The sequence below is a fragment of the Astatotilapia calliptera genome, chromosome 3, assembly GCF_964374335.1.
Source record: "Astatotilapia calliptera chromosome 3, fAstCal68.1, whole genome shotgun sequence".
In the NCBI taxonomy this organism is placed as follows: domain Eukaryota; kingdom Metazoa; phylum Chordata; class Actinopteri; order Cichliformes; family Cichlidae; genus Astatotilapia; species Astatotilapia calliptera.
The window spans coordinates 62,234,970-62,257,532 of NC_137424.1; the positions used below are offsets into that span (position 1 = coordinate 62,234,970).

At 39.9% G+C, this 22,563-nt stretch overlaps 1 protein-coding gene across 5 annotated transcripts in view; it reads right to left on the reverse strand.

The window, feature by feature from the left end:
• Positions 1-22,563, reverse strand: part of LOC113028266 (uncharacterized) — a 120,565-nt gene that overhangs the window by 62,411 nt on the left and 35,591 nt on the right. For 2 of the 5 annotated variants that reach the window (XM_080293417.1, XM_080293419.1), the window contains exons 17-25: positions 22,422-22,514; positions 20,149-20,223; positions 19,725-19,814; positions 18,330-18,410; positions 17,317-17,391; positions 16,936-17,034; positions 5,694-5,747; positions 5,485-5,538; positions 170-202 (exon numbers count right to left, since the gene is read on the reverse strand). The exons of 1 other annotated variant lie outside the window; for it this stretch is intronic. In XM_080293417.1, the coding sequence (XP_080149543.1) occupies positions 170-202; positions 5,485-5,538; positions 5,694-5,747; positions 16,936-17,034; positions 17,317-17,391; positions 18,330-18,410; positions 19,725-19,814; positions 20,149-20,223; positions 22,422-22,514 (654 nt within the window). The remainder of the gene's footprint in view (positions 1-169; positions 203-5,484; positions 5,539-5,693; positions 5,748-16,935; positions 17,035-17,316; positions 17,392-18,329; positions 18,411-19,724; positions 19,815-20,148; positions 20,224-22,421; positions 22,515-22,563) is intronic. 2 more of the 5 variants (XM_080293418.1, XM_080293420.1) reach the window with 2 other exon arrangements.

Sequence of the window (22,563 nt, forward strand, 5' to 3'; positions counted from 1 at the left end):
GCAAAAAAAACAAAGGGCATCTAAGGTGAGTGTAAGGTGATGAGTGTAATAATTCCCAATCATGCTTCAGTAAGAAATGTACCCATAGTGATGCACATGTAGGAACCTGTTATATACAACATGTAGAAAAGAGAGATAATAGCGGGTGATTGATTTGACAAAGATTTACCTCAGTTTTCTCCTCCTCGAGCTGCTTTACCAACTGAAAGACAGAAGAGAGATAAAAACAAAGCTCGGATTTGAACTATATTCACCACAATTCACTAAAGCTCCAGTTACAGCTTCACTTATACTTAAATATAACTGGCCTGATGTAAAAAAACAAAAACTCGAGAGAAACATTTAAATTTCCACTTAACTCCTCCCAACAACAGTTTAAACTCTTGTCTGTTTATAATTTCTCTGTTTTATTACAGCAGAGTTGATGGTTTAGTTTCTCACGATTGTTTTCATGCATGCTTCAAGTTGTAATTTCAGTATCAGTATCTGTATCTGTACCATATAAAAAGAGATGACGGGGAAACGTCACAGTAACTTGTTATGTTGGAAACCTTTTGGTTGAGTTTGGAAAAAGATATTTAACCCAGAGAGTAACTGGGGGTTACATTACACCTGAATATAGCATAAATAGTGCTGCTCACAGCTTGTGAACATCTGCTCTGCCACCTCCTAGCAGATCTCAGTCTGTACACCTGACCCCATGAAGAAAAATGAAACAGGTGACAGTGTCAAACTTTAGCTATTTGTCAGGTGAGGCACCTTTGCACCTGACTAACAAGTGCTCTGCAAACCTTAAAGCTAACAGGTGGATTTTCCTGTTTTATAATTGAAGAACCACTGACTGCTTCAGAGATGGACAGTGAAAGTGGACAGTAGAGCCTTGTTTTTTTTTATATAAATCTCATTGCTGCAGCTATGGGCAGTACAAAAGTGCCGTCTTAGTCTGATTAGTAGTTAGGTTTTTTCACTAGTTAACTAACACAAACTAATGTCTAATAGTATGGAGTGCCAGGACTGCCATAATGAATTAATTAAATACACCATTAAATAATTAATTAAATGTGTCAATAATTAATTAAAATTGGAATTAATTAATTAAATAAATAGTTATGACACATTTAATTAATTAATTATTGACACATTTAATTAATTATTTAATGATATATTTATTTATTTCATTTTGGCAGTCCTGACGCCTGGCTCTCATCATGAAATAATTTTATCTGTCAGCCTCACCCATCAAACTCAGGGGGCGGGGTTAACGCTGATCGAGTCAAAACCATTGCTTTGGCCTGGTGGCCATTGTTTCTAGCACACAACAACCGGCATGTGGAAGCTAACAGAACTGAGCTTTGAAAAACCCTGTTTGTGTGTCACCAAATACCGTTTTAATATTTTTTTAGCCGAGAATGTAGTGGTTTAATCTTCATGTGTCTGGTCGGTTTGTCAAGATACAGCCTCTTTGCAAAAGTGTTTCGATGATTTCGGAGATGTCTGCCCAGTCTCACGGCAAAGCGTGGGATAGACCCGCTCGCCTCGCAAGCAATCCCACCGACAAAGCGCAGGCCCCGGTACACAGCTGTAGTAACCCCCGCTGACTTCTTTTACTGAGGTTATATTTATCGGTGTTTTATTTCCTGATGTTCTTATGTGTCCTACGTGTTTCAGTCGCCAATTCTGAATTATAACTAACATTAAAAACGTGTTTAAGGAGGAGAGAGAGCAAATAAATCTGTTTAACATCTGATCTTTGGGTTTTTGTTCAGTAATCAGCGTGACCTGTGTATAAACGCATAAAAGAGATAACGTTGGTGTTTCTGTCATGTAGTAACTGCTGGCTTTAACTGTACAAAGGTTGTTCGACACTATGAAACACATACAGACTTCATGATTTTCGGCTAATATTTTTATTGTGAATATTAATCATGCTGACCTCGCTCTGTACACCACGCAGCGAGGTCAGCATATCCACGATATCCTCAGCTCCATGAGTTAACACAAAGTTTCCCAGCTGACTATCTAACTTCCAACTATTCCAGAGACGTGAAAATATACAGCATAAAGAAAAGTGTAAGAGACTCAGCAGCAGATTAGAATAACAGTTATACATTTAATAAATCATCAAATGAATCCAAGAAACGAGCAAACCTGTTCCGACAATTTGAGTTTGTATTCCCTCAGCTGCAGACTCGCTGCTGTTTAAATGTTTGAAAAGGAAGATTAGATATAAACAAACGTCAAACATAGACTCAGTCTGCCTTCACATTTGATATGAGGCCAGCACGTATAGTGGCTGTGTCCTGTTTTAAGATCATACATGTAAAATTGTTGTCTGACCTCCGTCGATCCAGAGTCCGTGGTTACCATGGTTACTGCATAATCAGCTATAATGTTAACAGCTGGCACTGAGGAAACCTACCGGCAGCATGGCTGTTTATGTTTTTCATTGCAAAAGAACCGTCTGAATGGTTAACTGAAGTTAACTTGGATAAATTATAGTTAAGGAGTATCACAGATAATGCCCACGTGAGCTGTGCGACTGTTCACCACTGAAATCAGCAGGCTATTACTGAAATACATGTGCTGTATCATAAACTATGATATAAATAGGGAGGTCCTATTAACATGTTTAGTTTTAAAGGACACCTTCCTGCCTTTAGTCTCCTTCATGAGCATTATTATTTTTCTTCTAACATCCAGAAGTCTGCACGATGTGTTTCATAGTTTGTAACAAGCCTTTGACAGGTAAACATAACATGACCGAAAAAGAAAAGAAAAAAAAAGAGAGAGAGAGAGAGTTGACATAAGAGAAAATGCTCTCAATTATGGAGACAGGCAAATGGTTCATTTATGTTTGACGTGTGTTTATTCCTCCCTAAATATCGTCGGTGAAGTTTGCCATGCACGTCAGATTTTCCTGCGCATTTTTATACCTCTGCCAACAGAGAGAGAAAAAATCACATTCTAACAGACAACTGGTGCTTAGAATACAGTTGAATAACTATTAAAAAACAGATGATATTTAGATGATAGTTCAGTCTAACACATGTGCCAGTGAACAATTAAACGTCTGTGAAACTATGCAGTTATGAAACGTAGCTTTAACCTCAGCGTTTAACCACTGAGAGCTAAAACTCAGCTGAGGTTCAAAGGTGATTGGACATCAGCCGCTGATGAAGTGCTCTGTAAGGACGCTCCAGCAGCTCTGCGCTCGGGGAAAAACTATATTTACTTATCTTGTGCAGAAAAATGCGCTGACATTGCTTTATATCGAGTACCGGCTGCCCAGTTAAACTGTGACTATCACCAGGTAACGTAGGCGTGTTTCTTGAATTAGCAGCAGGTGTTAAACAGCTGACAGATGAGGAGGAGGATGCATGCAGGTAAACTGAGGGTCTGTTGAGCTGATCGCTGGTTTCGTGAGAAAAATGTCAGCTCGTTCTTTATGTTACAGAAGCACAGAGACACAAGACCAGGCGGAAAAGAGACGATCGTTCGGTCAAAATGAGAATCTGCGAATGCAACATGTGGAACACGGAGAGTGGAATATGTAAACAAACCGGTTAACGTAACCCCCTCGGTGCACTCTGCATGCTAACTGTTAGCAGAGCTAGTGAAATCTCTGAAAACATCTGAGCACTTTTGCAAACATGTTCTATGTTGACAACCTGACCAGACGTACGGCGCGACATTCGCGGCTAAAACACTGTTAAAAGTGTAGCTGGTGACAGAAAAACGGGGTATTTTAAAACTACACCACCACCATTGCTGCTTGTGATTTGATCTGCATTCTGGGATACCTGGCTGCCCCAAGTCTACACAAGCAATCGATTATCTAGGATCGACCTGTTTTGACTTACTTTGCACGGCAACCAATCAAATGTTAGAGAAGCTGCATGGGCAGCGTTAACCCCGCCCCCTGAGTTTGATGGGTGAGGCTGACAGATAAAATTATTTCATGATGAGAGCCAGGCGCCAGGACTGCCAAAATGAAATAAATAAATATATCATTAAATAATTAATTAAATGTGTCAATAATTAATTAAATGTGTCAATAATTAATTAAAATGTGAAATACATAAATAATTAATTAAATGTGTCAATAATTAATTAATTAAATGTGTCAATAATTAATTAAAATGTGAAATACATAAATAATTAATTAAATGTGTCAATAATTAATTAATTACATGTGTCATAACTATTTATTTAATTAATTAATTCCAATTTTAATTAATTATTGCCACATTTAATTAATTCATTATGGCAGTCCTGGCATTCGATATATTAGCACCAACCAACCAAACAAACCGGTAATATTGTACTCATACAAGATGGATCTACACATGGTCTAACAAACTATAAGTGAGAACACCTATTTCTCCAGCATCACAAACTGAGTTAAATCTGCTTAAACACTGTCTGCAGTTTTTGAGAGGATGGCTCCATAGTTTAATATTTCATGTCTACATTAAAGTCAGAGTTTTCTGTGTCACAGAAGTTTCTCTCTTTTTACCTGGTTAATCACTATGGTAACCTGTGCTGATCCCATAAACAGGTTATGATCTGAGATTTGGTTTAAAATCAGCTGAAAACCTCTGATTGTTTAATTTACAGTATCTTGTAAGTTTCCTTACAATCTCTTCTTGCCAAATACATTTTAAATGTGTGAGCTGTTAAATTGTACCTTACTAAAACTACTGAATGATCAGTGTGCATCCATTAATTGTGCAAAAAAAACGTATAAATACTGCTGAGTCTCTTCTACACTGCAGCAATTACAAGTCACACAGTAAGTCTGTTCAGTCTGTTCAGTCAAATTAAATTCACTTTGATGTGTGAGCAACTTTATCAGACTGTGGGGCCTTTATTGTTTACATCGATCCAGTTTAAAGATTCATAAACCTAATGTGCAGTCGTCACCTTAGACAAGAACACTGAGAGTGCGCTCAGAGATAAAATAATGAACTGGAATTAAAATGTTTATTTTCTGTGTGCTAAATATCCAAGTTAATGACTTTCAGCATTTGTTTTTTTTTTTTTGAAACATTTTTGCATTTTTTATGTTTAGAAGAAAATTCAGCAGGATTATAACAGAGAGATAAAATCCCTGATTTCTGGACTTTAGTTTTTTCAGGGTTTCTCCTGCTAGAGCTGATTGTTTAAGTCTGAATACTTTTTCTCCAACAGCAGGTGAGAGGACACATGACTGGAGACGTGCTCTTTTATAAGAGATGATATAACAATACATTCACAAACTTCACTAAAGAAAAAAAATCTGTTTAAAATAAATTAAAACGTGTGTTATGTAAATATAAAGTGATTGAGGATGTCTTTAAGTTTCAAGTTTGAAAACTGAGAACAAACTTGAGCTTCACTAACAGTTATTTGGTGTCTGAGGTTTGTTCTCATGTGTGATTGTAACCTGAACATGTAGAAAACAGAGATAATAGCAGGTGATTGATTTGGGTGACAAAGATTTACCTCATTGAGATTTTTCTCAGTTTTCTTCTTCTCGTGCTGGAGCTGCTTTACCAACTAAAGAGAGATGAAGAAAAAGATCACAGCTATGAACTGAAATATGTTTTTGTGCTGGAAAATTAATGTTTGTGAAGAAATTCCAAATTTGGATTGTATACAAAGAGATAAAAGAGAGATGACAGCAGCGAACTGCTTTGGGTAAAAAGATTTACCTCTTTGAGTTTTCTGTCAGTTTCATCATTCCTCCTCTTCTCAGCCTGGAGCATCTTTTCCAAATAGCAGAGAGAAATGAAAACATCAGTATATTTTTAATGGAAATATTCTTCTAATTACTTTTGCAATATCCTAATTTATTTAGATTAGTTTATTTCTTAATGTAGTAAAACAGCTGTCATTCTTATGTAGATCACCAGTCAAAGGTTTTAGAACACATGTCATTTTTAAGTGTTTAACTGGTCCCTCAAATCCTACATTTTCCTCTCAGCATCTCGTCTTCTCTTTCTCCTGATGAAGCTGATGCTAATTATAGAATCATTTTTCTCTGACTGCACATTAAAAGACATGAAAAAAGTCTCATGCGTTGACATTTTGTGAGTGCTTTCTGTCATTTTTCAGGCCTGCTTATAGAAAAATATGACTAAAACAACTCGTGTATTTGAATTTCAATAAATGTTATTTAATTAAAAACTTCCCATCTATCAATTTCCTTACACTAATCCAATTTACATAAATCAATTCATCAATCAATAACTAAAAGTATTGGGGCTAACACTACTGTGTTATGGGGTATTTTTGAACTTGTGTTTCTTGTTTCTCAATAAAAAGTCAAAAATTAGCAGGTTGGTCACATCAAACAAATCATATCAGCATCATAATTTCATAAAGTCCATGTTTATCTGTCTTCTGAGCAACACTTTCATATTGAGTCTTCACTATTGGGGTTGGCACAACTCAGCTCTGTGTACTTTGAGTTCAGTTTATGAACTTGAACCACAACAAATAATGGTCCCATTTACTTTGACATCTGATAGCAAATTTCTTATTACTGTCAACATTTATAGAATAATTATGAATTTCAATATAACCACAACTTTTATAAGGATACTGTTTAAATGAAATGAACATCTGCAATAGTCTTACTCTTGTGTTTATCTTTTCACACACAGTTAATCCAATCAAACGTAATAATAAAATAATAAAAATAAACTTCCTCTTGTGTCTACTCGTTTCTGTCAACCTATGACAGCAGCACCATCACACCAAGCAAAGAAATCATGCATGTAAGTGAAACAACAGTGCTTTTTGTCTGAATGAAAAGCTGGAACAGAGCTGATCCTCTACATCAGACATCAGGCAGAACGTGGACCAGATCTGGACCCAGTGTTGAGATTTCTCTGTAAAGTCGAGACTGTTTAGTCAGGATTTAAACAGAAAAGGGACAATTCAAGCGTTTTATCTCTTTAATTAATTTTTCTGAAGTTAAGCACTTAGTCTAAATGTGGGCAGTTTTCATATTTCTATGGTGAGAATTTCAGCAGGCACACATACATATCTGTTCAGTTTTATGTTGTGTCACCAAAGCTGTTTTTGAATTATATGTTAAAAGGTTTTGAAATGCACAATCATATGAAAACATCTGGGAACCTCTCTCCCTGCATAAATATTCACTCTTCATTCAACAAAAAGATAACAGTGGCATGCATTTCATTTCCTCCTCATTTCCTACATCTGAGTACTGGAGTGTTTCACAAACATCTATTTTTAGTGAAGCAGTATTTAGACGTACAGAATGGAGTCAGTTGTAAAAGCTGGCTGTGCAACAATTTGGGTATCGTTGTAATTTTACTGATTTGAATGCATGGAACTGTTCAATACTGATTACTTGCAACACTAAATCAGTTGGATTAGCTTGTTAATCCTTGAACTTCATAGGCAAGCATGTCCAATCATAAGAAAATGTATTTAAGGTGGAAACTTTCAAGTTGTGCTTCTCTTTGACACTGAACACTGACAGAACTGGATTCTCAAAGTAATTCTCAAAAGATCTGAAAACAAAGATTGTCAGTACTGTGGTTCAGGGGAAGGCTGCAAAAACATCTCTTAGAGGTTTGAACTCAGTTTCAACTGTAAGGACAGTAATCAGGAAATAGAAGAGCACAGGCACAGCTGTGGTTGAACTCAGGTCAGGCCAAGAACATTACAGGAACTGCACATGCAGCGGACTGTCAGAATGAATCACCTCCAAAACCCTGCAGAGCATCTTGGTGTTGTATTTGTACATATGTATGGGAGGGTATTGAAAAAAGGCCTTTCTGCACTCACACCACAAACAGAATCGCTTGTTGTATAAAAGCTCATTTAGATGAGACAGATTGAAACTGTGCTGTGGAAGAATAACACCACATTCCCCTGACTTGGATGTCATTGAAAATTTGTGGGATAATTTGAAGCAGGCTGTTGATGCTTTTTTGCTTTTTTGTGTAACACTTTTACCACCGGCTCGTGTGACAAGACTCCCCCCTTATGCCCTCGGGTGCAGTCTTGACTCTACTTAAACATTCTGTGATAAAAGATACATCTCAAAAAATAAATATCAGTCTAGGGTTCATATGATTCTCGTGTCCACACAGACAAGCGGAGGCTAAGGAAATACACTTAACCGATTAAGGCTAATACATGTGAATACTCAAATGATAAGACACCATGCAATAAACCCAACACAGGATCTCAGGGTTAGAAAATGTATTAAACAATTGCAGGAAATTCACATCCAACCCTTTTTTCTTCATGAAAAAAAACACATATACAAAACATACAATAAACCCCCGGGGGATAGATTTTAGTATTTTTCCCTTAACCTGTCCAATGTTATTCTTTCCCCAGAGTGCACTCTTAGTTTATTTTTGTTGTTGGCGCGCTTTAGTTGGAGCTCTTAATAATAACAACAATACCTCCGAGTATCCGTGATGTCTCCACCTCCTCCGATGAATAACTCGCTCGTTGTGGTAGCAACCGTCTCCACTCGCGGCAGCGAGCAACGAATCTCCGGTTCCTTAGATAGCAGCAAATCATCCACGGTTAGCGACTCTCTCCCGAGACAACTCTCAAACTCCGTCTCTTCGCTCCGGCGGAATCTCCGTTAGCCAGGACCGTGGCGTTAGCCTAGCTCCAGCTAGCCAACGTAGCCAAACGTGCCTCGTGCTTAGCCAAGCACAAAAGATACGGGAAGCCCGGCTCAAACGCTCCGAATGATTACCGGGAAGTCCGCAGACGGGTGATATGTTGTTGCCAAACAACTTTGGTGACATAAGCAGTCCCGAAGTCCATGCTTCGTCTATGCCATTTTAGTAATCCTCCTTTTTTTCTCCTCTCTTCCTCCCGAGTCTCTTTCCCCCGGAAGTCATCTGCAAGTCATGACCTCTCGTGACGTAGCATACAAAACAAGTTACACTTCTTCTCTTTTAACAGACATTCACATTCCATGAAATTATGGTTTTTTAACGTAACTGATTTTTTCACACACTATTTATGCATTTTAATACAAACATTTATATCACATATCTATACCACTCTTAACCTCACCATGAACCGTTATTTTCTCTTCGACTTATTCTCATGAAAACAAAATAAATACCACTGATATTTATCAGAGTATTACACTCTCCCCCCACCAAAGAAAAGCATGCCCTCATGACTTTGTACCTTGAAAACATAAACCATTATGGCACAACAGGTGAGTAAAACACACAACTAAGCAAAGATGGGTGTGCCTATCCATTTATAAAAACAAGAGACATATTTCACTGTTGTGGCGGCTACCACACTGGGATGACCTGGTTCATCATAAGTTAACCTCAAAGGAGCCCTCTTCAACCGCTGAGGTCTGGCCTTAATGTCAACATCAAGATTAGTCTCAGAGTTAAATTCAGTGTCCTCTTCTTGCAAGAGAATGTCTTCAGGCAGTACTTTGTCTTTCCCTGTCTCCTCAGGATTCTCGCAAGTATCAGGTGATTCGGCTTCGGTGATCTCAACAGACTCAGATTCATTTACACTGTCCGTCTCAGGTTCCTCTACACATTCCTGTGTTACTCCCAGCCCAACTGTTTTTGGTTGTTCAGCTACGTCACTTAAGGAAATACCCAAATCCAGACTGAACGGTTCCAGAGTATCACTATCCATGTTGCACCTGAGAGGTTCAACAGTCAGATCACACCAAAGTCCAAAATCCTCATCTTCGGAGTCAGTGTACTCTTTCTCATCTTTATCACGGGGCGTGACTCCTTCCCTTTCAGAGTCTTTATCTGCCGTTCTCTGCGATAGTGTCTTTTCCTTTCCAGGCTTGTCTGTGCATTCTTTCTGTTTCCTCCGTCGCAAGACTCTCCTTGTAGGGGTGAGATCCGTATGGGATGCAGAGTCTAGACATATCCTCTCCCCAAGAGGCAGTAAGTGATTTCGATGGAGGATCTTGATTGGTCCATCACCATCTTCAGGTTTCAACCGGAACACTGGTAGGTTCGGCATCTTGCTTTCCACAACATATGGTTTTGACGCCCAGCGATCGGCCAGTTTATGCTTCCCCTGTAACCCGAGGTTTCGTAGCAAGACTCTGTCTCCAGGTAACAACTGTGCGAACCTGATTCTTTTGTCATACCGCTGCTTATTGTTCTCATTCTGTTTGGCCGCGACGGACTCTGCTAGTTCATAGGCAGCCTTTAACTCCTTCCTCAGGTCAGAAACGTACTTGAGGTAAGTTTTCTGTGGTGTGCCATCACTAGAAGTCTCGAAACACAAATCCACAGGTAACCTAGCTTCACGCCCAAACATAAGGAAATAAGGAGAGAAACCTGTAGCTTCATTTGGAGTGCAATTATAAGCATGAACCAAATGAACGACGTGCTGACTCCATTTTTTCTTTCTGTTCGGTTCCAGGGTCCCCAACATGTCCAACAACGTCCTATTAAACCTCTCGGGTTGAGGGTCTCCTTGAGGATGATAGGGCGTCGTTCTTGATTTTTCAACTCCAAGCGAACTCAACACTTCATGAACAAGACGACTTTCAAAATCTCTGCCCTGATCACTGTGCATCCTCCGTGGCAGTCCGTAATGAACGAAATACTTCTCCAGCAACACCTTTGCAACCGTAGAGGCTCTCTGGTCTCTTGTTGGAAAAGCTTGAGCATACCGAGTGTAGTGATCGGTAATGACCAGAACATTTTCTGTGCTGCTCGAATCAGGCTCTATGGACAAAAAGTCCATACAAACAAGGTCGAACGGTCCCTCACTTTGCAAATGCGACAAAGGTGCAGCTCTCTTGGGTAGAGTCTTTCTTTTTATACACCTCTCACAAGACTTGCAATACTCTTCAATCTCTGATTTCATCCGAGGCCAGTAGAACCGGTTTCTTACCAAGCCGTATGTCTTGTCGAGGCCCAAATGACCTGAGTCATCGTGCAGTGATTTCAGTACAGGGACTCTATACTTTTCTGGTAGTGCCAACTGAGAACAGCGTGATTTTCCTGGAGGAGTTACAATGCGATACATCACTCCTTTCTGCATCTTTAACCTGTCCCACTCTCTCAACAGCAAAGAGCAAGTTGGTTGCTTGGTCTTGTCAACCTGGTTACTATTCCCATTACTCAGAGCTGTCCACACTTGTCCTATGCCGGGGTCTTCCCGTTGAGCGGTCGACAACTCAGCAAGACTCACAAAAGGCATATTCTTAACACTCAAAGAAGCCAGATTGCAATAAGCTTGCGGGATAGCTTGTGGAGAAGTGCCAAAAGAGTCAATGGCTCTTCCGGATCGTGGGTTTTTATGTTTCATCACCCCAGACATTTGACACAAGGCTCTCACTCCTGCTGCAGGAACGTCGTCCCACTCGGATTTGGATATCGACCCCGATTGTGGCCGGCGAGAGAGAGCGTCAGCGTCAATGTTTTGGACTCCTGCTCTGTACTTGAGACTAAAGTCATATGTAGACAGGGCAGCAAGCCAACGGTGACCCGTCGCGTCTAGCTTGGCAGACGTTAGCACATATGTCAGAGGGTTGTTGTCTGTCCTCACCTCGAACTTGGTCCCGTACAGATAGTCATGCAGTCTGTCCACTACCGCCCACTTCAGCGCCAAAAATTCCAATTTATGGGCTGGATAATTCTTTTCTGAAGGAGTCAAACTCCGACTGACGAAAGCCACAGGTCTCAATCCTTCCCCTTGATCCTGGTACAGCACTCCTCCTAGCCCCTCCCGGCTAGCGTCTACATGTAGCACATAAGGTAGCTGAGGATCGGCAAAGGCCAACACAGGAGCTTGGGTAAGTCGTCGCTTCAGCTCCTCAAAGGCTGCCTCACATTCTCCGCTCCAGCGACCACCAAAGGGCTCTGCGGGGTTAAGGTACGGACCATCCTGTCTGTCCTTTACTTTCTTCTTTGCAGTTGAAGGGTAACCAGAGAACAGTTGGTTCAATGGGTGAGCTACCTTGGAGTAATCTTTCACGAAACGCCGGTAGTACCCACAGAATCCAAGAAACGACCGTAATGCAGTCACAGTGTTGGGTCTTGGCCATGCGGTTACAGCTTCAGTCTTCTTTGGATCAGTAGACACCCCGTCTTGAGATATGATGTGCCCAACGTAAGTCACCGATGGCTGACAAAACTGACATTTATCCAGTGACAGCTTCAGTCCTTCGTCCTTTAGACGGTCAAGCACCTTCAGCAACCGGATCTCATGCTCCTCAAGCGTGGCTCCAAACACAATGAGATCGTCGAGATAGACCAACACCTCAAGCAAGTTCATGTCTCCAACAGTTTGTTCCATTACCCGCTGAAATGTAGCGGGAGCCCCTGTCACTCCCTGTGGCATTCTTTCAAATTGGAAGAATCCAGCCGGGCAAATGAAAGCTGTCTTTTCCTTGTCGGAGTCTGCCATGGGCACTTGATAGTATCCACTCCGAAGGTCAAGCACACTGAACCACTTGCTTCCACTGAGACATGCCAAAGCATCTTCAATTCTTGGCACCGTGTATTGGTCGGGAGAGGTGCGGCGGTTTAGAGTCCGAAAATCCACACACATCCTTATTTTCCCATTCTTCTTTCTCACGACCACAATGGGTGAGGCATAAGGACTGCGTGACTCTGTAATAACACCAGCAGTTTTTAGCTGCGCTAGATGCTGTCTCAATGCTTCCACATCAGCAGGCGGCAACCGACGAGACCTCTCCCGAAATGGTTTGTCCTCTGTGGTTTTGATAGTGTGCTGGGTGCTCTTACTGCATCCGACATCAAACTCATGCAGAGAGAAAACTTCACTCCGCTCCATCATTTCTGTCACCAACCTTTCCTTCCACTCCTTAGGAACTGGTGAGTCTCCAAAGTTGAAAGAAAAGGGGCTCAGCTTCCCAGCGAACTCGACTTCAGACTCTTCTCTCCCAGGTAGAGATGACACAACATCGACTGGAAACAGATGAGCTATTGGTGTCCCTCTGGTCAAGGTAATTTCCCGTGCTGACATGTTTCTAACTAGAACAGTAATTCTTTTGGCCGTCACACCAGTGGAGGTCTGCAACTCTGGTCTCACCAGGAGTCCATCGGGAAACCGTGACTCATTCGCAGGGTCATCAGGTGAGTCTACAAGGATTGTCTGAGTGCCCAGCACTCCATGAAACTTTGGTGCCCCAGCCACTTGGGCGACTCCCCCAGGCCGTATGGTGACAGGTTTGGCTTGGGTGAACCACACCGTTCCCCTCTGGTTACTGTCAGCATCAGGTGGTAACACTGAGATCTCACTGAAAACTTTTCTGAAGACTGGGTGAATGTGCATGGATCTCACAAAGTTTTCTCCTCCCTTTTCCCTGCAGTGGCTAAGCAATCGCCTCACAGTGGGTGTGTTGGTGCCAACAAGCAGGGAAACTTCACCTCTCACAACTGGGTCGGGACATACCAACACAAGTGCATCAATGGTCTCACTCACACCTACATCTGCTTCCAAAAACTCCAGCCTAAGTGACAAATAGCCATCATAAGGGTACTCGGCGGAACTGAGACCCCATATCGCCAACGTGTCGATAGACGTCAATGGCAGGTGTGTCAAATATCTGTCGTAGAAGGATCTGTACAGCAGGGTTACTTGAGAACCAGAATCGAGTATGGCTTTAGAGTAGATGCCTTCAATCTGTACCGACACTACAGAGCTAGGGCCCACTAAGCCTGCAGGTACAGTGTCTTTCACTTTTCCCTCTAAGGTGCTGCACTTGGTGGAACGTTTTACAACCACCGGGATGCCAGGCCGTTCCTCTACTGGACCCCGCGGTAGTTTCCCGATTTCTTTGTCAGTTTAATGAGGCGCTTGTTGACTTTGAGTAGGTTTTCTTCACCTTCACATTCTCTCTTAAAATGTCCATCCTCCCCACATCTGTAGCAAAATATTCCAGGTTTATCCTCTTGATAGCCAGACCTTTGTGGGGTAGCATTTCTTTTATAAGGTGGCTTGGCAGGGACTTCTGGTTGTGAAATCTGGGTGTCTGGATGTGATGCAACCGTAGCAGCTTTAAGACTAAGCATCTCAGCTTTCATGACACTTAACTCTTTTTTCAGCTTTGCCACTTCAGGATCAACTTCTTGTTCAAGTGCCGACTTAGAAATAGGAGTTACAGACTGTGACATTACTGGGTTCTTACTATCGTTTCTGCTTTGGAGCATGTCCTCTTCCTCCCTTACTTCTTTTAGCAACTCACTGAAAGAAGGGGGTTCTCGCAGCTTGTGAGTCATACGAAGACGAAGTGCAATCATGTCTTGTTGCAGTGCTCCCCTCACAACCTGCTCCATCCGTAATCGATTCATGTCAGACAGTGCCACGCCTCCTTTTCTGAAAATACAGTGCAGCAGTTTATCCAACCTCAACAAGTAAGTAGACAACTTTTCGCCCACATTTTGGTAGGTATGTCTGAACTTCACCAGAAGATCGGACGCACTCTCAGTTGTTCCAAAAGCCGTCTCCAAAACCTGCATGTAGTCATATGAAGTTGCAGTGGGCTGCTGGACTCTCAAGAACCTTACAATGTCTGCAGCTGGACCTTTCAGACTTTCCACTATTCGCTGTTTCTTTATGTTGTCACTGCACTGCCACTCATCTAGCAGATGTGTTGTCTGTTCTGCCCAGGCATCATACTCTTCCTCCCCATTGGGCGTAGGTTTCACACCAGAGAACATGCGCAGCTTACGATAGCTCTGAGAATCAACAGATGTGGTGTTACATTTATCCACTAAGGAACTGATAGCATGTATCAAAGCCGTGTTCACATCAAGGGGTGAAGGCTGAAGTAAGCCACCAACGTCAGTAAGAGTTTTACCTTCCGCATTCAGGAATGACATTAGCTTAGATTGAAACTCATCATTTTCTGCAGGAGCAGTGAGCACATGAGCTGGCCATGGACCCGCCTCCCCAGGAAGTCCAACAACATCCGGTACGGTTTGATTTTTTAAGTCAGTTGAAGTCTTGATCAGTACCAACTGTGTCTTAGAAGCTACATCAAGACAACGGTCAACTATCTCGGATTTTCCAAATACTTTGACCTGGCTCAAGGCCGATAGCAGAACTGCATCTGTGACATCGGGGTCCACATCACTCAAAACAACTGCATGTCCATAAGCTAACTGCTTCCTTTTGCACCAAGCTTCAATTTCAACTGCTTCCATTTTTCTTTTTTTCTTTTTTTTTTTTTAGCTCAAACAGTAAGCGATCTCACAATAAATGTAACCACACTTGACAATAAAAATAATTTCCTTAGCAATCTCAAAAAAAATTAGTTCCCTCTCTTTGGTGAATGACGGAAAACCAGGTCAGTCATAACAAAATTACATACAATCCCGGACGAGCCCCCAAAAATGTAACACTTTTACCACCGGCTCGTGTGACAAGACTCCCCCCTTATGCCCTCGGGTGCAGTCTTGACTCTACTTAAACATTCTGTGATAAAAGATACATCTCAAAAAATAAATATCAGTCTAGGGTTCATATGATTCTCGTGTCCACACAGACAAGCGGAGGCTAAGGAAATACACTTAACCGATTAAGGCTAATACATGTGAATACTCAAATGATAAGACACCATGCAATAAACCCAACACAGGATCTCAGGGTTAGAAAATGTATTAAACAATTGCAGGAAATTCACATCCAACCCTTTTTTCTTCATGAAAAAAAACACATATACAAAACATACAATAAACCCCCGGGGGATAGATTTTAGTATTTTTCCCTTAACCTGTCCAATGTTATTCTTTCCCCAGAGTGCACTCTTAGTTTATTTTTGTTGTTGGCGCGCTTTAGTTGGAGCTCTTAATAATAACAACAATACCTCCGAGTATCCGTGATGTCTCCACCTCCTCCGATGAATAACTCGCTCGTTGTGGTAGCAACCGTCTCCACTCGCGGCAGCGAGCAACGAATCTCCGGTTCCTTAGATAGCAGCAAATCATCCACGGTTAGCGACTCTCTCCCGAGACAACTCTCAAACTCCGTCTCTTCGCTCCGGCGGAATCTCCGTTAGCCAGGACCGTGGCGTTAGCCTAGCTCCAGCTAGCCAACGTAGCCAAACGTGCCTCGTGCTTAGCCAAGCACAAAAGATACGGGAAGCCCGGCTCAAACGCTCCGAATGATTACCGGGAAGTCCGCAGACGGGTGATATGTTGTTGCCAAACAACTTTGGTGACATAAGCAGTCCCGAAGTCCATGCTTCGTCTATGCCATTTTAGTAATCCTCCTTTTTTTCTCCTCTCTTCCTCCCGAGTCTCTTTCCCCCGGAAGTCATCTGCAAGTCATGACCTCTCGTGACGTAGCATACAAAACAAGTTACACTTCTTCTCTTTTAACAGACATTCACATTCCATGAAATTATGGTTTTTTAACGTAACTGATTTTTTCACACACTATTTATGCATTTTAATACAAACATTTATATCACATATCTATACCACTCTTAACCTCACCATGAACCGTTATTTTCTCTTCGACTTATTCTCATGAAAACAAAATAAATACCACTGATATTTATCAGAGTATTACATTTGTATGGAAGAAGGATCAAACATGGCTTCATCTAAGATCCAGACACTCATCAAAGACTATCCGAGGTGTCTTGAAGTATATTTGCAAATGAAGCTCAATTAAGTGTTGATGTGCTTAAGTGTTAACAAAAATAATGAGACATTATGATCATCTGGATCTTTGCATCAAGAAGTTTTCTCTAACTGGACTCTCTACATTTCAGTTTAATAACAATATTAATAATAAATCAGTGTGTGGTGGGGTAATGTTTATTTATATTGTACAGTTTGATGTAAATACTGACACTAACTGTATATGTTCTGAATGACAATAATGTGGCTATTCTGTTCTATTCTGTATTACCAAAGAGAGTCGAGTCAGCAAATTCTCATTGAGTATAAAGGAAACACAAACCTCCCAATTTTGGGACTCCACCCGCTTCTTCAGATTCTCTGCTGTGTCTTTCACCTCCTGGAGCTGATCGATGATTTTACTCTCTGTCTCAGCCTGGAACTGAAATGTTACATGAGGAAAGAGCAGAAGAAAGAAACAATCATGTTTAAGACAATAATGATAACACAATCAGAGTCAAATAAAAGCTGTATTATGTAAATAGTGTTCATCAGTGCTGCTGATTTAATGAATTATGTAAAACGCTGCGTCCAGATGATTTAAATTTAATATAAATTTATTCATTTATATAGAAGAGTCTGACGGTGAGTAAATATTGATGTATGTAATTATTCAGTTCAGTAAAGTCAGTAAATTCAGAATCTTTATAACAGAAAGACAAACCTGAAGCTGCTTCAGCTTCTCTGCTGTTTTTTTGTCCTGCTGGAGCTGTTTGATGATTTCACTGTCTGTCTTACCCTGGAATTGAAATGTTACATGAGGAAAGAGCAGAAGGAAGAAATGTTCATGTTTAAGACACAATCATGATAACACAACCAGAGTTAAATAAAATCTGTAAATAAAAGCTGTATTATGAAAATATAAGTTGGAAAATATAAATAAATATTTGTAAATAACTGAAGATGGTAAGGAAATATCTTAGTTTCAATGTAGTGTCTCTGAAACTAAAACCAGGTTTTACTTTTTACTTACTAATACTTTGCACGCACAGCCCAATGTTCATTAGTGCTGCTGATTTAATGAATTGTGTAAAACGCTGCGTCCAGATGAACAGAATCAACTTTCTGGGAATACGCATGGACAATTTTTTCCTATATATACTTACATATATATGTCCTGGATTTTTTATTTTATTTAACTGAGACACGTAGATTTAAATTTAATATAAATTTATTCATTTATATTAAAGAGTCTGACAGTGAGTAAATATTGATGTGTGCAATTACTCTATTCATAAATAGAGTTGGGTCAGTAAATTCAGAATGTTTATAACAGGGCAGCACGGTGGCACGGTGGTTAGCACTGTTGCCGCACAGCAAGAAGGTCCTGAGTTCAATTCCACCATCAGGCCGGGGTCTTTCTGTGTGGAGTTTGCATGTTCTCCCCGTGTTTGCGTGGGTTCCCTCCGGGTACTCCGGCTTCCTCCCACCGTCCAAAGACATGCAGCTTGTGGGGATAGGTTAATTGGATAATCCAAATTGCCACTAGGTGTGAATGTGCGAGTGAATGTGAGTGTGAATGGTTGTCTGTCCCTGTGTGTTGGCCCTGCGACAGACTGGCGACCTGTCCAGGGTGTACCCCGCCTCTCGCCCCATGACAGCTGGGATAGGCTCCAGTGCCCCCCGCGACCCTGAAAAGGATAAGCGGAAGCGAATGGATATAACAGAAAGACAAACCTGAAGCTGCTCCAGCTTCTTTGCTGTTTCTTTGTCCTGCTGAAGCTGATTGATGATTTCACTATCTGTCTTACCCTGGAACTGAAATGTTACATGAGGAAAGAGCAGGCGGAAAAAATGTTCACCTTTAAGACACAATATTAATAACACAATAGGATTTAAATAAAGCTAGAAATAAAATATGTATTATGTAAATATAAGCTGGATAATATAAATTAATATTTGTAAATAAATATCTTTTGTTCAATTTAGTTTCTAAAACCAAAACCAGCTTTTACTTTTTCCTTACTAATTATATGCACAAAGGTGAAACATATTTTGCTTTATGCTTGCTTAGCAACTATTGATGCAGAAGGTGTTAAAGATAAGCATGCCATGAATAAGTCGACAGGAAACATCTGGAGGGTGAGACAGCCATATAGGGTAAAATGTTGTTGAACACGGAAACGTGTTTAACTGTCATTAATTATAACTTATGCCTGTTATATTCTTTATTGATGCGAAAAGGGGCGTGAACCCTGACATAATAAAACTATTTTAAAAGTATGCTTTGAGCGGAGATCTGTGTTGACAATGTAGTGCTGCGTATCTTCCCACACGTGTGTTTAATAAATTGAATAAATGCTTAAATAAAAAGGATATCGAAGAATAAACATGATATAAAAATTATATAATTCCCACAACACATCAGTTCTGCTGATTTTTTTAATTGATTATATAAATCTACTGTTCATAAGGTCGGGGAAACCTGCAGTCAGCTGAAGCTGACGAAGAAGTTACTTGGATGAGTGACAAACGTTTCTCCCACTGAAAACGTTACGTCCAGATGAACAGAATCAACCTTTTGGGAATATGAATGCACTGTTTTTTCTTACATGTATCAATCAGTCAATCTTTATTTATAAAGCACTTTTCATACAAAGTGCTTTACATGGTTAAAGGCAGCCCACCCCACCTCGCCCTCCAACTCACTCCCCACACTCCCATTAACATAACGATCATGGATACATACATCTTTTATAAAAAGATAAAATAATTAAGAATGGGATACAATATAAATATAAGAAAAGTAAGAAGATAAAAAATGACCAAGAATAAAATCAATAAATATTAGGTAAAACCTAAATTAATAATATAAATAGAATAACAGGATAAATAAGCATAAAATAAATAAACGTTAAGTAAAAGCTAAATTAAAAAGCTTAATTTTTAATTTTTAAGCTAAATTAATTATATCTGGGATTTTTTTAAATAATTTAGATGCTAAGATTTTGATTTATTGATTCATTTATAATGTACAGTCTGATGGTGAGTAAATATTGATGTGTGCAATTATTCTATTCATACAGAGAGTTGGCTCAGTAAATTCAAAATGTTTATAATGGAAACACAAACCTCCTGATTTTTTTTCTCCAGCTGCTTCAGTTTCTCTGCTGTTTCTTTCACCTCCTGGAGCTGATTGATGGTTTTAGTATTCTCCTTCCACTGCAGGTGAAATGTTACATGAAGAAAGAGCAGAAGGAAGAAATGTTCATGTTTAAGACACAACAATGAAACACAACCAGAGTCACATTAAAGCTGTATGATGTAAATATAAGGGAGCTGATGTAGCATGATGTTAACAACATTAAGTGTTGTGGGATGATGTCAACAATCTTGCAGTGGTAGGATTTCAAAGTTGTGTTTGGTTAATGACACAGAAGCTGCTGCTGGACAAAACTGCAGGAATATAAGTGCACAGGTCTGTGATCATTGTGAGGACGACAGCATCACATGTGTCCATGTTTACCTCTGTGTGCTGAGAGATGCTTTCACTGACCTTTGAGTCCAGTGTAGGAAATATTGCCATCAACTTCTGAATGAATTCATCCTTCTCCCTCTCAGATTTGATCATCTGTCAGAAAAAAAGACAGACAGATGTTGATGTTTCTGCAGCATTTTGTTTATAAAAGTAACAAAATTATTGAAGCTTCACACTGTGAGTAACATGTTTCCAACCGTACTCAGTCTGATTGGTGGTTTTCTATTTTTTAAATGATACACACTGTATAGAATAAAATTTCTCTACTTTGTCTAAGAGAAACCAAGATTGCGTCAGTGTGTACAGCCTCTGCCGGAGGTTTCTTCCTGTTAAAAGGGAGTTTTTCCTTCCCACTGTCGCCAAAGTGCTTGCTCATAGGGGGTCATATGATTGTTGGGTTTTTCTCTGTATCTACTGTACAATATAAAGCGACTGACTCAGGAGACTCAGCTCTGTTTTTGCTTTTGGATCTGACCGCTGCCTTTGATACTGTTGACCACAGCATCTCCATCTCATGATTGGAGCATTGCAGCATCAAGGTCATTCCATCAGAGTGGTTCAGGTCTTACCTGTCTGACAGGACTTTCTCTGTGAGCTTTGGAGATTTTATCTCTTCCTCAGCTCCCCTTACTTGTGGTGGCCAATTTTATTATCTATTTTTATGCTGCTTCCAGGTCTAATTTTTTGGAAAATATAACATGTTTCCATTCATATGCCAATGACACTCAGATCTGTCTTCAACTGAACAGAAACTGTTCTGCCCTACCTGAACCCTTACTTCAGTGTCTTGGTGAAGTTAAAGCCTGGATGTCTTCTAACTTTAATAAGAACAAAACCAAAGTGATAACTTTTGGACCAAGTTGCAATCCCAGCACGTCTCTTGTTAACCTGCACAGTATTGAACCTTTTATAAAATTGCATGCCAAAAATGTGGGGGTTATAATTGACAGAAAGTTTGCATTTGAAAAAACAGATTAGCCCAGCGGTCTTTTTCCAACCTTATATCTATCTCTGAAATAATTTTTATCTTTTACAAACTTTGAACAGGCGATCCATGCTTTTATTACATCCCAGCTGGACTATTGTAACTCCTTATATGTTGGAGTTGACCAGAGCTGCTTTGTAAGACTGCAGTTGGTCCAAAATGCCGCAGCTCATCTTCTGACACGAACTACACATTTCCTCGGTGCTTGCCTCTCTTCACTGGCACACTGTTCACTTCAGAATTCATTTGAACATTTTATTGTTAACTTACAAAGTTAACTTACAGCGGCCTTTTTTTAAACTGAGGTGAAATCATTTTTCTCTTTTAAAAACTTTGAAAGGATGATCCATGCTTTTATTACATCCTAGCTGGAGACCAGCTGCAGTTGGTCCAGATGCTGCAGCTCGTCTTCTAACACGAACTAAACGACTTCCCATATTTCCCCGGTGCTTGCCTTCACTTCAGAATTCATTTTAAAATTTTATTGTTAACTTACAAAGCCCTGAAGGGACAGGCTCCCAGGTATTTGTCTGACCACCTTCTAGGTCTCTAAGAGTAAATGATCTTTTGCTTTTAGCCACACAAAGGTCAAAGCTGGTTCACAGAGGTGATTGAGCGTTTGGGGTCGTAGCTCCTAAACTGTGGAATAATCGACGCCTACACATCAGACAGACTCCTACTGTCAATCTTTTAAATCTTATCTTAAAATACATTTATATTCACTGGCTTTTAATAGAGTATGAGAGTTTTTTGGTATTTGATGTTTGGTACTAATATTATAAGTTATTTTACCAGTTATTTTGTATTTTTGTAAATCACTTTGATCAACATTGCTGTTGTAATGAAATGTGCTATAGAAATAAATAAATGATAAAATGTAAAGAATCTAAATTATGTAAAGTCACAAACTCATAAAATCTAAACTCAACCAAAACTGCTGAGGGTTGGTGCTTCAGCTTATGAGCTGTAATCAGTTAGAAAAGTTAGAAAACACTCTGATTTGATGGGAAAAACATTTTTCTACTTTACTGAAGAGTTGATTGTTTCATCCTCTTTCATCAACATCTAAAAATCCCTGAATAGGGAGGAAGGTGACTGTTTATTTACAGCAGCATGTGTAGCTTCCAAATCCATATTTAAAATATATTTTACACCTTTACATTTAGTTTTATTTATTTATTCATTTATTTATTTATCTAAATAGTCTGTTAGTGTGTAAATACTGATTTGGACTATTATTTTATTCATAATAATTCATAAAGAGCTGAGTCTGCAATTTCAGAATATTTATAATGAAAAGACAAACCTGCTGATTTTTGGACTCCAGCTGAATCTTCAGGATCTCTGCTGCTTGTTCCAACTGCTGGAGCTGATGGATAGTTTCAGTTTTCTCCGTCCACTGCAGGTGAAATGTTACATGAAGAAAGAGCAGAAGGAAGAAATGCTCT